At 53.4% G+C, this 16120-nt stretch overlaps 1 protein-coding gene across 1 annotated transcript; it reads left to right on the top strand.

Annotated features, from left to right (window-relative positions):
* The first annotated feature begins 470 nt into the window (after positions 1–470).
* On the top strand, positions 471–9647 carry ANKRD60 (ankyrin repeat domain 60). The gene is made up of 4 exons (XM_077873723.1): positions 471–828; positions 5398–5528; positions 6837–7002; positions 9217–9647. Exons 1-4 carry the CDS (start codon positions 471–473, stop codon positions 9516–9518), a joined length of 957 nt encoding a protein of 318 aa, XP_077729849.1. The 3' UTR covers positions 9519–9647.
* Positions 9648–16120: the final 6473 nt, after the last annotated feature.

Genomic DNA, 16120 nt, shown 5'->3' with positions numbered 1-16120 from the left:
TCGGAGAATTCGAGGGCATTCTCAGAACTGGCGGGTTTTCTGGGGCCCTGCAGACCCCCACGAAGAGCGCCGCGCCCAGCTCTGCCCGGTGTTTCACTGGTGCCAGAAATAGGATCGTCCGGCGGGCTGCGCCCAGCTCTGGACCGCGTAGACCATGCATGCCAGGAGCACGTGGGGCCTTATTCCCTCCAGGCCGGAGGCCCCCAATTCCACAAATCCTGTCTTGCAAGGGGCCCAGGAGGCCGAGGACCAGAGGGGCCCGGCTAGGTTTGGGGACCTGGAGAGCAGCCCCGAGGCTGCGAGGGGGGCCTGGCTCCCGCCCCGTGGGGCCCTCCCTCCCCGCCCCCCGCGCCCCTGAGCCCCCGCGCCCCTGGTGGGCCGTCCGCGGGGTGGGGCGCGGTGACGCGGGCGGCCGGGCGGGGTCCCGGGGCGGGGGTCCCGGGGTGGGGGCGAGGGGGCCGCGGGAGGCCATGCGGCGGTCGGCGGTGGGCGGCGGGGCTCGGGCAGGGGCGCCTCCGGGGGGCGCTCTGGGCCCCGACCCCGGGCGGGGCGGGCGGGGGGCGGGCCCGCGGCCCCTTCCTGCGCAGTCGGCGGCCCGCGCTCCCGGCCAGGGCGGCCAGGGCGGCGTCGTGGCCCCGCAGGCCCCCAGCCCGGCTCTCGACTTGGCCCCGGACACCTTCGTCATGCGGGTGCTGCTGGAGGACACCGGGGAGACCTTCCAAGTGGCGAACTGCCGCGGCGACATGACGGTGCGGGAGCTCAAGGAGGAGCTGGACCTCCTGGTCGGCGTCCCCCTGGACCTGCAGCGGCTCCAGTACCTGGACCAAGGTGGCCCCTGCCCGCCCCCTTCCCTCGCCCAGTACTGCCTGCAACCCGAGCGCGTCCCCTCCTGAACCCGCAGCCCCCGAGGGGACCCCCCACCCCCAGGTATCACAACAAACCCCGCCCCACCCCCTAGAACTCCCCAATCCCGGACACACCAGGTTGACCCTGTCCCCAAGCCAGACCCTGACCCACGAACAGATCCTGCCCGGGTCAGGACTCTGGTCCTGCAGCAAGCTCTCTGGCCAGACCTGCCCCCCCCCCCAGTAGCTCCTGCCCACGGCAGGACCCCAAATCTCAACACAGGCGCTGCTGCCACAGCAGGACCCCTGGGACCCTCAAGCTGCCCATGTCTTCATCAGAGCCCCCAGTCCCAAGAGTCCACACAAGACCAGAAGCCTGAAACAAAGCCTGTCCTCAGTGAGACCCTACAAACTAGGGCAAACCTGCCCATATCAGGACCCCAGACTCAAAGCAAACTTCCAAATCCTCATGTTGGACTCATAAACCCCCCAGTCCTGCAGTCAGCCATGTCCACACAAGGATGCCAAAGCCTGAAGCAAACTCAGCCCTACTGAACCCCACATCTCCAGGATAACTACGACTACCTCCAAACCCCAAATCCTCTGGCAACTGTGTCTACACGGGGATGCTAAAGCATTTTCTCAGAAGAAACCCTGCCCACTTCAGGACCCCTAAACCCAGAGCAAACTTACCTAAGACTAAACCTCAAATCTCGAGGGTAACTATGACTACCCCAGAGCCCCAGATCCTCCAGGAACTATGTCCATGAAAGGACACTAAAACCAAGAACAAACTTGGCCAAGACTGAACCCTAGGTCCCGAGGGTAACCATGCGATCCTTAGAACCCTGAATCTTCTAGCAGCCGTGTCCACCGAAGGACAATAATGCCTGAGATAAACTGCCAACCCTAGGACTCCAAATCTCTATGCAAACCATGCCCATGTTTGAACCCCAAATAAATTTCCCAAATAAATACCCCTGCTTGCAACAGAAACCTAAATCCCAAGGCAGATTCTACCCAGATCATGACCCTAAATCCCAGAGCACACAAGCCCAATTCTGAGCCCCCACTTATGAATCCAAACCCCAACCATCGGCCATCTCTATATAAGGATGCCAGAACTCGAAATGAACTCCTACATCTGGAAATCAGTTCCCAAGCTCATCACGACCACACCAGAACACCAGTCCCAAGCAAAATATCCTCATAAGGTCTCCAAAACATGAGACAAGCTCTGTCCACAACAGGACCCCAAAACTCATGCCAAACACACCCATATCTGAACCCCAAATCTCATGGAAACTATGTCTAAGCCAACCATATCCCTGTAAGGAAGCCAAAGTTCAAAGCAAGCCTTGCCTACGTGAGGACCCCAAAACTTGAAGCAAGCTCTGCTTGTATTTGAACCCCAAATCCCTCATCCAACCTTGTCCACACCAGAACCCCAAGTTCTAGACCAAATCTTGCCCATCTCAGGACCCCAAGTCTCAGAGCAGAACCTGTCGCCACCAAGACCCCCCCAATCTGAGGGCTGACCTGTCCCGATTACTTACCCTCGGTTGCTATAGTACCCCAGGGCTACGTTAGAACCCCAAATCCCAAAACAAGTCCTACCCACACAAGGACTCCACACCCCAGAATCGACCCTTCCCATACCAGGACCCCAGAAAGCAAACCTTGCCTTCATCAGAACCCCACATCCAGAGCAAACTCTGCCCTCGTCAGGACCCCAAATCTCAAAGCAAACCCTATCCACGTTTGAGCCCCGAGTACTGGCACTAACCCAGTTCATCTCAGAACCCCGGCTCTCAAGCTGTGTCCTTGACCACCTCAGGAGCTCAAAACCAGCCTGATCGGAATCAGAACCCAGCACCCAGAGCTCACTGTGGCTAGATGAAGACCCCAAGGCCCCCTCTCCAGACAGATCCCATGGGGATGGCTCCCAGGGGAGGGCGAGGGCTCCGGAGCCCGCTCCCTCCGTCCGTCAATCTCCTTCCCTCAGCCTGAGGACCTGGCTGTCCCGGTCCCGATCCCTACGATATTTAGGATATGAGAACAGGATCAGAGCCCCGGGGCTCCACATCTCCCCAACCCGGTTGAAATCAACGCAAAAATACTCGGAGAGAACGGAGCTGGGAAAGCTCTCGGGGCTGCTGCGCGCAGGCGGCGGAGAGCGGTCCCGCAGACACCCTGCAGCCGGGGAGCGACGGGGACGGGGACAGGGCGGGCTGAGAGCAGCCTGGCTCCGGGATCGGCGATCCCCGGACACTGCCCTTCCGGGGCTCGGTTTCCTAACCTGGAACGCAGAGCCTTTGCCTCCGGAATCCGCAGTGCCCTGGCCCCCTGTAGACGGCGATGGCCCGGGAAGCTCAAAAGGGCATCGAAGGCCAGGATGCCTGCCTTTGCTCTCCCTTTGATATAAGCTGAGCCCCTTCCCTGATGTACTTATTTTGCTATAGGAGTGTTCGGAAGATGCTCTGGGAGCATTTTCGAGGCTTTATTTGGAAAGAAGTAGATCTCAAACTCCGTCTGGACTTAGCACGTTAGCGATGAGGTGAGCCGCTGAAGACAGCACGCGTTCCGAAACAAAGTGACTCGAAAATTATGTGTCCCGCACTCCAGATGTCTGGCACCCCTTCGGTTAATTTATTTTCACTGATGAGCTATGCTGAGCCATAAATTCAAGAAAGCTAAGAGGCAGTGAAAGAGACCTAGTGACTTAGCACTGATGTCACAGTCCTGTCACTCAGCAACACTTAGCGACTGGGAGAAGCTTGACCTCTCCTGCCGTGGCGACCCTTACTGTTGCCAGCAAACACGGAAGGAAGAAAGAAAGGACGTACCACTATGTCGAGAAAAGAAATTTGGGCTCCTGCCTCTACATAACCTGCCCGGGCCTCTTCACTCACCTAGAGGTCCCCGGGGGAAGCACGCGAGACGATGTGCGCGTGAAATCCTGGAGAGACACAAATCTGAAAGGGCCGAGCAAACTCACGGACGAGGGTCGACCTTACATGTCTGTTGTCAACCCTAATAATTTATTTAGCTGCTGATAATTAGTATTTGTCTAAGCCGAAGGCAGTTGCTGCCCGCCTGTAAAGAGAGAATGTGCTCTGATTTCTCGAAGAGCTGTTCAGCATGTGTGAACTGCACTCTTGTCTTTCTCAGGGAAACACAGCTTTACTCAGTTTTGTTTTTTTTTTCCAAAGTTGTTAGGAAGTCAAGTTGTCTTACTGAAGACTAATTACTGATTATCTTCTGTGTTAGAACCACACAGAAGATCCTAATTAGCAAATTTGCTAATCACTATTCCCTGTTTACACCCACCATCCGAAGTTTCTCGTAATCACTAACGGGGCCCGACGGAGCCTAGCGCGACACATGCGTGGTCTGGTGGGAGGCCTGGTTTTGCTACTTCCTGGCCTCACCAGCAAGTGGAGATGACAGATGCGGCTCGTCGTGGGGATCAGAGAGTGTAGGTGCTTGGGACGGGCACTTAGCAATGAATCCAGACGACTGGTGAGCTCCCCTCGGAATGAGTGATGACCCAACACAGGGTCGAGACTTTACACCTGTGGCGTCGCTTGTCGAGAAGAGAAGTTATGTTATTCTGAAGCAAGATTATAGGTGGCCGTGTAAACGTACGTGTATTTAAAAAGGTAGACTAAAGACAACTTTGCTAAAGATGTTCTAGAGTCCTATATCCTGTCATCCCGACCGTCTTTCCCAAAGGGTCTGAACATACGAAGTGTGGGTAGATCCACTCACCCCATTGTCTCAGATGAGACTCATGTGAGTGTCCTCGGTGATGACGCAAAGGAGTTCTAACGCCCCAAGTCCAAATCATGGCGAATGTCAACGTTACAGTTCTTACGTTACCATAAATGCTCAACTGGGGCGATTTTGTCCCCAGGGCCCATTTGGCAACATCTAGAGACATTTTCGATGGTCACAACCAGGTGTGTATGCGACCGGCATCCGCTGGCTAGAGGCCAGGAATGCTGCTGACACCCTCCGGTGCCCAGGACGGCCCCCACCCCAGAGGCTGGTCCAGTCTAAAATGTCCATAGTGCCAAGTTTGAAAGATGCAACAAAGTTTTGCCATTGTCACATCTCTAGCCAACTGTTGACAACCCTAACCAGAGTGAGTATTTTAGTTTAGTGTATGACGTAAGTAGGTCCATTGTGCTGCGTCTGTAATGTACAGTTCAAGTAGCCCTGTTTATAGAGTTTGCCTCATAAAATGTCTTTACTGACTCATGCTCCCCCCCCTCCCTACAACAGAACAGGTCACAATTACTGAATTTTGGAAATTGTTGGTTTTTTGTTTTTTTGGTTTGACTTCTGTGTGAGCCAAGCCAAATTAATTTTCTAAAAAGCATTAACGACCCCAAACAGACTCGTGTGGAGTCATCAAATGAGATTAGTGCTCAAGGTTTTAAAATGATCTTTGTGATACCCAAGGTCAGATAATCTCTTAAGATAACTAGTGTCATAGTTTATCTTTAATACCCCCTATTTTTTTTTAAGAAAAAATTATTCCCTGTAGGAGTTTTGATGGATGATGCTACGCTGAAGTTCCATGATGTTGTTCCTGGTGGAATTATTTCATTATGTATCTGGCATTATGATGGATGGACGGAACTGGTTTTGGCGGCTGTGGAAGGGGATCCCAGTAAGGTGCTTTCATGCTTCTCTAAATGGATATTATACTTCATGAAGCAACCGTAAACTGTGTCTGTGGTGGTGGTGGGGGAAAGATTCAGTCTTTCATGTGAATATTCCAGTAAAAGTTTCAGAGTAGGAAAAAAGAGAACTAGGACTCGTGTCATAATGATCAAATACTATATTGAGAGTTTCCACTCACTCTTGGGTTTGCTATTTCACGGTGTTCACTTGTGTTCAGTTATAAACCACTCACACCCCACCCACCCCACTCCCCGAAAAGGAACTAGGGCAGTGCATTTTCTGTTCACTTGTATGTTTTGTAAAGTTGAAAACCTCATTTAACAGTGAGTGAAGAGCTCTGGATAACTGGGAGATGCAGCCTAGAGCACTTGATGGTGCAAAAATCCTAATGGGGGCCTGTCCCTACCCTAGGGTGGAAAGACCATGTGCTCCTGGATACACAGCAGGTGCCTACTCTTTACCAGGCCTTGCACTTGGCTCTCAGCTGAGCTCTGGGGTGGGCAGCGGGGAGAAGGGAGGAGGAAACCAGAATGTTAACCCGACAGAGACGTCGGGGGGCTTCTTGGCGGGGGGAAGCGTATGTTCCTTCTAGAAAGTCCACTTGGGTGAAGGGCCATGAGTGTGTGGGGAGAGTTCGCTTCCAGCCAGAAAAGGGGTCAGGGAAGGCTGGCTGTGGGAGGGTTGCGGGGGTCAGGCCTGGGAGAGGTGGGTGGTCTCTGGGGAGGCTCCCCACTGTCGCCCCCACACCGGATGCCCCGCATCTGGGGCGGAGTTCCTCTCTGTCGGAGCCTCTCGTGCTCAGAGCCGTACTTCACCATGGGATGATTATATTATGGGGCTATTTTTCATCCGTGAGTGGAGTTCAGAGTGTTCCAAAAGTTAACGGAGACAATGGGCCCGAAAATAGATCGGAAGGCCAGAATTCATCAAGTCTCCAGAGAAGCGCATTCCCCTCTGGGGAGGCCACTCCGTGTTGTCTGGTGTCTTCCTTAATGTCCACAACCACCTTCCTCTGGACACCCAGAAAGGCTATTTTCTCTCTTCAAAACACCGACAGGAAGAATTTCCTGCCTCCCGAGCCGGCCTGATGGTAAATGCGTATTTCCTGGCCACGTATAGAGTGCTCAACAATGTCCTCCCCTGGGTGTGTTCCAGCTTCGCCCTCTGTTCCCATCACGAGCCTTCCCTCGGCGTTTTAGCAAACCTCCCCTCGGGGGTGTCCAGCCACCCGCCAGGCGGGCGTAGCGACACCCTTGAAACCGCCCGCACTCACCGTGTCAACCCCTTTCGCCCGCCCAGCTGTCTTGCCTTGGTGTTGACGAGGACTCTCTGTACCGAACGGCCAACTCGCAGCGTTACGAGCGCAAGCAGTGCAAGGCCTGGATAGCCCAGAGGGCCTTCGTGGCCCTGTACGTTACGTCTCACAGAGGTCACCCGGATGCTGTGCAGTACCTTCTAGAACATGGTAATTCTGAGACACGGCCGAGTATGTTCACGAGTTGGCGTCTTCTGCGGGTCGGGGGAGGACGGCGCGGTTCGTCTCCCTGGGCCCTTCAGCCACGGCGTCAACAACCACCACCCAGGTTGTGTCACCCACCAATCACGGGCCCGTGACTGGGCCACTCGCTCTCTGCCTGAAGATGTCTGAGGACATGCTCATTAAAGGCACTTTCCCCTCTCTGGGCCAGGCCTCAGGAAGACTCCTTCTGTCGTGGGAAATGCAACTTTCTAGACACTAATTCGCAGGAGGAGCCAAAAGAGCTCCCTGGCCTCTTATGTTCAAACAGACACAGTGCTGGAGATGGGCTCAAACTCCCCGAGTTATTTCTGCCTCCCCTGAAGTTGGGGTTCCTGCAACCGTCCGAGGGCTCTAGCCCCACACCGGCCTCACGCTCCTGGGGGTCGGCAGGCCGGCCAATCTCCTTTCTCCACGGCTTGAGACTGTTACCCGCAGAAGACCCTGACCCCAAACCCTCTTTTCATCTCCCCCCACCTCCCTGCGCAAGGGCAGGCTGCTCCCCCCCCCGCCCCCCCCCGTTGATAGAAATAGAAGCCTTGGCCTGTATTGTCTCTGAATGCAAGGCCTCGCATGAGATTCTGCTGGAGCACACTTTATCTCCCCTGGATGTAGGATATTTTTGGGAAAAGAGGCCCACTGATTGAGGTGTCGGCCATTCCAGAACAATAGACAATGGTTGCAGACAGCCCAGGCCACCGGCTTCCTCGGGAAAAGGAAGAACATGTGACGTACTGTTTGGTCAGGGGTTTGAGGCCCAGAAAGGGGCCTCATCCGAGGGTCTCCCATATCAGAACCCTTCCTGCCCGCGGCCTTGACCCCAGCCTCTCCACTTCGTCTTTGCTCCTTCCCCCACCTCCAACAAGCAAGATGGAAGCATCCGCGAGGCCGGGGCAGGATGACTGGCGCTGGCGTGATGGGTAGAGGTTTTCCTGACTATTCTCCTTCCTCTACTGCTTTCTGCACGCCGCCTGTTGTGGGATGAAATATGGGCTGTTCACAGACCAGCAGTCCTTTAAGCTCATAAAAAGTCATTTTCACTCTGATGGAACTGTGATGTATTTGAAAGCACCAGTTAAAACATTACAGCCAGCTTTGCAAAGTTTTCTGTCCTTTGCACACAGCCGCCGCAAAGCCGTGCGGAGGCTGAGGCTGGGCGTTATGAGAACCTATTTAAAACGTTACCTCACCGACCAGCCATAGCTCATAAAAACTGGCTACAGAAATGTCAGCTGCTTGTAATTGAATTGCCTTGTTTTCTGTGTCATGATATTTGTTACCTAGAATTTGATTCAATTCAACAAGTCCATATTGGACACCTGTCATTAGCCCATCCATCTGCGGGAGGCAGTGAGGAATTCAATCGAAGTGAAATCTGTCCATGAGTCAGGCTGCCCGTCGTCTGTCATTTCCCCAGCGCCTGTCTTCTCCAGGCCTCGCGCTACGTGCTGGGGATGAAAACAGCAGTGATCAAAACAAGTGTGTTTTCTGCCTTCGTGGAGTTTATGAAGGGAAGTCAGCAAATTATTACAAATAATTAATTCCATGGTCAATCGTGCATGGCATGTTCTGAAGATGCAGAATGTCTACTGAGCATATACGGGGGTGATTCATGGGGAGGGGAGCTCGGGAAGGCTTTCCTGAGGAAGTGAATGGAAGATAAAGAAGGAAAGAGTTAGCCAGGGGTGGGGATGGGGCAGAAAGGGGTGACAGTGTTGTTAGCAGAGGGAGCAGCATGTGCAAAAGGCCTGGGGCAGTATGAGGGAGCAGGTGTATTTGAGGGATAAAGGTAGAAGCCTGGTATAATTGGAGCATGGATGGAGGGGAGGAAGAGCACGGTGGGCGGGGGCGGCGGGGAGAGGGTGAGATAGGGCAGTAACAACCTAGAAAATGACCCCGAGGGTAGTGGATGTCAGAAATGGGGTTTGAGCAGGAGCGTGCTGTGGGCAGAGTGGAGGCAAGGCGGTGCTGGGTGCTGGGACCCTGCGGCGATGCCTCCCTTACACTCGGTGCTCGGGTTGGGGGCAGTAATTAATCCTCCCAAGCATTCTTTTTTATGGCCTCCCCCGTCCCGAGCTTCTGTTCCTGAATGTGATTCTGGAGGCGAGGCTCTTGCAAGGCCAGGAGCGTGACCCTCCCTCAGCCAGCTATCTTGTCTTACAGGAGCCAACTGTCTCAGCAAAACCCCCATGGGCAGGACGGCTCTGCATGTGGCTGCAGCCATGGGCCGTTTGGACTGTATAAACCACCTGCTCGATTACGGAGCCTCCATACATGAAAAGGATGCCCGGGGGGAGACCCCCATGTCCATCGCCCGGCGCATGAACCACAAGCACAGTGAGCGACGCATGTTCCTCTTCTACTGGATGTCAAGGCTGGGGACAAAGGACCCAAAGAACTTGATCAAGAACAAGGTTTTTCTCAGAGCAAAGTCTGGGTTTGGCTCCAAGAAGAGCCCAGTCTAACTCCCACTGGGAACGTCGGCCCCTCGAAGCGGACTCGGGAAACTTTTCGGAGTTCAAATTCACGCACGGTGGCCCTTGGTGAGCAGGAAGCCCAGAAAACATGGCAATTAATCTGAATCAGATACTAAATTATCTGTCCTGTTTGCAAATGACTTGGGGAGGGTGTTGATGGAAGTAGGTGAGTTTGTGTTCGTTCCGTAATCCATTACGGCCCGAGCGGGCTCTGATGCCAGCCGTTAATTTTAAGCTATTTGTACGTTGTATCCAATAACGCTCTTGGGGTGATGGGAGCCAATTACCTTCTCTGGCGTCCGGAGACCATCTAATGCATCAGCATAATAGAAGTAATAGCAACGATGAGAACAGCGCTGTGGCTGTCGCCCAGAACACGTGCTGGCAGATGTCGGGAGGTCACGTGCGGGGTGGGCTGTGAATTTCAGTTTGTAGAACTCAGGAATGGCAGGATGGAACGGGATGTTCCAGAAGTTTTCCTGAGCCATCTCTGAGGCTCATTGTCTGAGGGGTCTGCTGCTGGGACCGGGGTGTGGGGACGAGGGGCAAAGAGCAGAGAGCTTGGTTCTCCAGTCATGTCGCCCACAGGGTGCCTTATTAGTCTTCGTGAAAGGTGATCAGTTGCCGTTGGGTTTGGAGGAGGCCGTGTAGAGAAGGAGGAGGAGCTCATAGAGGAGAGAATCAGAGCTGGCACCTTCTTTCCTTTGGTCCCAACCCCAGTGGTCCAAGCACCCCCCACCCCCCGCCATGGCACCCCACTTCCTCCAGCGTTTTCCTTCCCTCCTAGAACCATGGCAATGCCATCATCCCTCCTATGGTTAGTTCTAGGCTCTGGGCTTCACAAGGGCTGCGGACCTGCGGGTGCCCAGCCTGGCCTGTGTCCGAGCTGGGGGTGGGAGCCCGAAGGGACGGTGGGGAGCAGGGCTGGCTGACATGCACACCCCTGTCTGACGGCGGCGCCATGAATCAGCTCCAGCCGAACCGTGAGCCAAAGGCTGCTAGATTTTTCTAGAGCCTTTGGATAGGATATATTCTGATTTTTTAAGTGCTGGCTTGGATTTATAAAGAATCGCGGCATGGTACAGAAGGGGTAGCCGATTTGAGGCCCACCTGTGGGACTGCCTCCTATTGCCAAACTCTACCCCATGTCACTGAGGAAAAGTGGCAGAAACAACTCCAACCTCCTGGGACATTTGCGGCTCAGAAGCCACAGGCTGGAACGGCCACGGGTCTTGCTGGGCGACAGGTACCGTCCACACTCCCACCCCGCGGTTTCGGATGTTTCTCTACGGCCCTATAATCTGACACGACCTCTGGGATCTGTGTGACAATGGTCTCTCGACTGTGGAAGTTCTGTCTTTAAGGTGATGGGAAACAGCACCGTATCCCGGCCGCCCTTCTTTCCCACATACATCCCGATAACTGGATTCGGCTTTTAAATTAATTGGCTGCATTTCCTGCTGTCATAACAAGGAAGATCCGTGTTGATGATGTGGCTTTACACTCGGTAGACGTGGCTGTACCCAGCTCAGCAATCTGTTTGACAAATAATAGTCAGAAAAAAAAATATAGCTCAGCATCAACTATGTCAAAACTGAGATCTTGTTTTTGGCAGACATTCTCCAAAGTCAGTAGACAGATATTAAATAACCCCATCCATTGGGTCAATTCATTTAGCTAATGAGGTGTGTTGGCGGGGCGACTCGGGCACCCTTTTAACTTAACAAGTGGCATTACTCAAAGTCATGTGTTTGCCAGCAGCTTTGCTCTGCTGTCTTTGTTGTTAGGAGAGCCAATTGCCTGACACTTGTCCCCAAAACTTTGGAGGCAAGCACTGTATCTCCATATGCCCCCAATCCAATTAAACACTTGGCCAGAAAAGGGGCAAATTCCAGACTCTACGGCTGACATTTTGCTCAGTCTCTGGTAGGGTCATTCATCCACCTCTGTGGGTCCTGGGGGCTCTCCTTTATGGACAGCTTTAATAAACTTTCTATTATATTCAAATAAACTTGCACCACATACTGAATAAAACATATCCATAGCCAAAAAAGAGTTGATTTGCAATTGGTCATAATCATGTTACATTTTGTGGATATTTTTTTTTTTTCATTTTGTGGATATTTGATTAAGCATTTTATTTTTGGAGGAGCCAACAGAAAAAAATTTTGTGGGGTCACTTTCTTTTTTTTGTATTATTATTATTATTATTTTTTATTGGAGTTCAATTTGCCAACATTTAGCATAACACCCAGTGCTCATCCCGCCAAGTGCCCCCCTTACTTTCAAACATTTTTGTGGGACCCTGAAATCCTTTTAGGCCAAGGCACTGGGGATGGGCCTCAGTGTGAATCCCTGTGGCCCGTGGTTGCCTCGGTGGGCCTCACTGCCAGCACAGGATGGGCTGTGTCTTGGGGGGTGGGGGCTCTGGTTAGCTTTCTGGGTATAATTCCTTGCTGTGTTCTCTGTATCTCCTATCTCCCTGCGTCAGCCTGGAGAGCAGGAACCTGGGGGGCTGCTCATGACAAGCAGATAATGCCTGCTCTGCAGGCCCCGCGGCCCCGTTCACCTTGCCTGCCAGGGTGCTCGGATGGAGCGCCAGCCCTGCCTTGCCCCTGCCTTCCCCTGCGTGAGCTATCATGAGCCGCCCTTCCTTGTACACATGTTTAATTGTACGTTGCCTCAGATTTTTTCTAGAAGTCAGTGTGGTACCAGTCGGGAAGAGGTCATACACTGTGGGGTTCAGAGGGCAGCTCGAACATCTCCCCCGGGCCCGGCTCAGCTGACCCAGCCTCCCAGACCTGCAGCTTCCGGTTCCCCCTGCCGCTCCCGTCGTCTCAGAGGCAGCCGGACAGAGATGCTGAATTTTACTCTGCATCCAGTCTCTGGGCCTGGTCTCCGGGATCCTCCAGGACCTGGGCGGGGGTGGGTGCCGTGACTGCCCCTCAGTCCTCCCTGCATCTTGGCCCCAGGTACTTCCCTCACCCAAGGAGCATTTACCGACCAGTGCTTTCCGAAGAGCGGAAGGGCATTCCCCCTGGTGGTAACTTGGGGGACTTTCTCCGTAGCCCAGAGATGGCTTTCAGTAACAGTGAGACACACTCCCTGTGCACATGGCTCTGAGTCCTGATTCCAGCAAGGAGGAAGTCTGTCTGGTGCTGGTGGGCCTTGGGCTCCTTCCCCACCCTCTCTCATCTCCCCTTTAACACAGGGCCGGCTTTTGCAGGCGAGAGGGATTGAAAACCATTGTCCTGTTTTCGGTATATTTGTGGGCCAGGATTCTATTCCTTTCTCCACTCCTAGCAAAGGTGTGACCCTGGAGCACACTGTCACCTCCCAGGGGCCTCGGTTTCTCTGCCCATCAGGAGTCCTCATTGTCTCCGTATGAACCTGCTGCTGTTTTGGAGATGAGAGGACCGAGTGGCCCAGCGCTCAGGGCCCAAAGCCTCGTCCGTGTGGCCCTACCGGCTCCAAGTGTGGCAGGTTGGGTGTAGAACTTTCCTTGGCCACCGGCCGTGCGGCGTGGGGCCAAGCAATTGCATCTCTCAGAGTCTTCGTCTGTAACATTCGGGTAATAAAACCTGCCCCTGTCATCCCTGGAGGGATTAAATGCCTGGCACAGAGCAGACACTTGAAAAATAGTGCCCATTATTATTATTATTACTAGCACCACTTAATTTGCTTAAAATGTTTACTCGCCGGGAATCAATACGCTCCCGGTTTCCAGATAGCCTCATCAATTTTCAGCAAACCTTATACAATAAGAGTCTCCATCCAGAACTAATAATTCCCAAAGTGGGAGATAAATAATCTCCCTGAAACTTGCTGATTTTGGTATTAAGTACAGGGCTTCCTCAGCAACTTCCAGAAAAGTCGTTCGGAATTGAACACTGCAGGGCCAGTTGCGCAGGAGGAAAAAAAAAAAAAAGAAAAAAAAAAAAAAAGAGAAAAAAAGGCTCTAGGAAATTTCCAGGCGCTGGGCTCAGCCTCCGCAGGGCCGCCCTGACGACGCGAGCATCCAGCAGAGGGCAGAGAAACCCATTAACATTTAGAAACACGCCGCTGTTTGTGTTCCCTGGAAATGTCAGGGATGCTGCAGTCTGCGCCACGCCGGAGACTCAAGAGCAGGGCTCGGCGACGGGGGCTCGCACATGGGCTTTTCCACCTGAACCCCTGAAATCGCCTGCACCATGTGCATGTCGGCACACGCACGTGCTCCGGGGGGGGGGGCATTCCCAGCTCCCCTCACAGCTGGAAAGGACCTGTGGAGCCCCTGCCCCGGGGGTTCCCAAATCCGGGCCGTGTAATGAAGTCACCCCCCCCATCAGATCCCACTAGTGTATCGAGACGGTGTCACCTTCCACCCTTTGGTCGGTGGGCATCGTCTCTTTGCAATCGGGAGAATGAGAAATGCTGCTGAGCTCTGGTGCCGTGATGTGCAGGTGCCCGCGAGTGGGCAGGGAGGTCTCGAGGGTCCCGGTGTCCCCACGGGATTCAGACCCCACCGCCAGTGACCACAGTGTCGGGGCCTCTGCTCAGCGACCCCACTTTTGTGCCCCCATCCTGCAAAGTCCAAACCCCCAGAACATAATGAGCCGGCCTGGCCTGCCTGCGAATGTTCTGGCGGCGAGCGCCTGGAGACGCTCCAAATGCCCACCAGTGAGGCGGCTGGTGGCATATTTCGCAGCAATTAAGAAATGACTTGATTTGTGTGCAGAGGCCAAGGGCCGGCCATGAGGACTGGGACGTGTCCTGAAGTGAAAAACAGCAAGTCGCCCAGGAGATGCGTATGAGATCATCGAGTTACAATTCTGAAAAGGAGGCAAATCCAATAAATGTGCATAGAAGTTTATTTGAGCAAAAATAATGGTGTCAAAGATCTCCCGGCTCTTAGCATCGCCAACTTGAGGGCAGCAGAGTTGCTTTATACATCTGCAAATGGTCACGGCCGGTGTTGCTCTTTTCACTATGGTAAAACACGCATCTGTGAAATTCCTCGTTAATGATGCTTTGAACATTTGCACTGTTGGGCAACCATCACCGGTATTGAGTTCTAGATCATTCCATCACCCTACAGAGGAACACTGGACCCATCAACTGTCTTCCCCTCTCCCCACGCCCCGACGCCCATCCCCTCTACCCTAGACAATCACCAACCTACTTTCTGTCTCTATGCACCCATTCTCGATATTTCATATAGAGTCATGTGTATCTGGCTTCCTTTTTTTTTTTTTTTTTTGTATCTGGCTTCTTAGCACAATGCTTTCCGGGGTTCATCCACACCAGAGCTCGAACCACTCTTCATTCCTTTCTGTGGCTGGATAATATTCTATTTTTATCCCTTGAGTGGTCGATGGGCATCTGGATTGTTTCCATGTTTTTCTTTTTTCTTTTTTTTTAAAGATTTTATTTATTTATTTGAGAGAGAGAGCATGAGCAAGGGGGAGGGGAGAGGGGAAGGGAGAAGCAGGCTCCCCGCTGAGCAGGGAGCCCGATGCGGGGCTGGATCCCAGGACCCGGGGATCACGACCTGAGCGGAAGGCAGATGCTTATCCTATGGAGCCACCCGGGCGCCCCGCCCAGCTTTTGACTGTTGTGGGTAATGGTGCTATAAACATGAGTGTGTAAGGATTTGCTTGAGATCCTGTTTTCACTTCTCCTGGGTATACATCTGAAAGGGGAACTGCTGGGTCACTTGGTAATTCCTTTTTTTTACTTAAAGATTTTATTATTTATTCATGAGAGACACACAGAGAGAGAGAGAGAGAGGCAGAGACACAGGCAGAGAGAGAAGCAGGCTCCATGCAGGGAGCCTGACGTGGGACTCGATCCCAGGACCCCAGGATCGCACCTTGGGCCTAAGGCAGGTGCTCAACCGCTGAGCCACCCAGGCATCCCATCACGTGGTAATTCCATGTTTAACAGCACGTGTTACATTTGTTATTAAAAAAAAAATACAGAAAAAAAAAAAAAAACAGAGGAAAGAGAAACCCCCACATGAGCTCTCCAAAGTTCGAGAAGTCTAATAATCATTTCTGGAGCGCTTACCCCATTCCAGACAGTGGGCATGCATTATCTCATGAGGGCTTTTCAACCATCCTGAGAGTCAGAGGTTTTCAACCTTCAGCACCAGCCACAGGGAGGGCTTGCGAAGAACCACAGGTGGCTGGCCTCCACCTCCCGGAGGTCCTGCATTCAGTAGGTTTGGGGCGGCGCCCGAGATTTTTGACAAACAGCCGAGATGCTGGGTCTGAGCGGCACTGAGCACGTTCTAGGCCCTGTCCATTTATCACTGAGGAAACAGAGAAGTCAGCAACCTGCCCAGGGTCACACAAAGCATACATGGCAAAGTGAAGAATGCCTGGCCTTAGAGACCCTGGTGTTAAGACGCGCCTGGCGGTGTTAAGTTGCCTGACCCCGGGCCATGCTGCTTCTCTAGGGGTGAACCAGGCTGCCTGGTGGCTACGACCTCAGTCCCCTCGCCGAGACCCCCAGGAAATGCTGGCACTCATGTTGAGAGAGTCGCAGAAGTGCTCGCCCAGAGCGCAGCCGGGACGGGCCCGGGGCTGGCACCAGCCGGCCGTGCGGGA

This window comes from Canis aureus, chromosome 26 (genome assembly GCF_053574225.1).
Source record: "Canis aureus isolate CA01 chromosome 26, VMU_Caureus_v.1.0, whole genome shotgun sequence".
Lineage (NCBI taxonomy): Eukaryota > Metazoa > Chordata > Mammalia > Carnivora > Canidae > Canis > Canis aureus.
Note: the sequence above shows the minus strand (reverse complement) of the source record. Positions and strands in the feature narration are given on the sequence as shown.

What these genes read in the sequence shown, in the direction of transcription:
- ANKRD60 (XM_077873723.1), top strand. Translation starts at nt 471, where the DNA reads ATGCGGCGGTCGGCGGTGGGCGGCGGGGCTCGGGCAGGGGCGCCTCCG. An exon ending in GCTCCAGTACCTGGACCAAG is followed by an intron (nt 829 to 5,397) that starts GTGGCCCCTGCC and finishes TATTCCCTGTAG; the next exon opens with GAGTTTTGATGGATGATGCT. An exon ending in TGGAAGGGGATCCCAGTAAG is followed by an intron (nt 5,529 to 6,836) that starts GTGCTTTCATGC and finishes TCGCCCGCCCAG; the next exon opens with CTGTCTTGCCTTGGTGTTGA.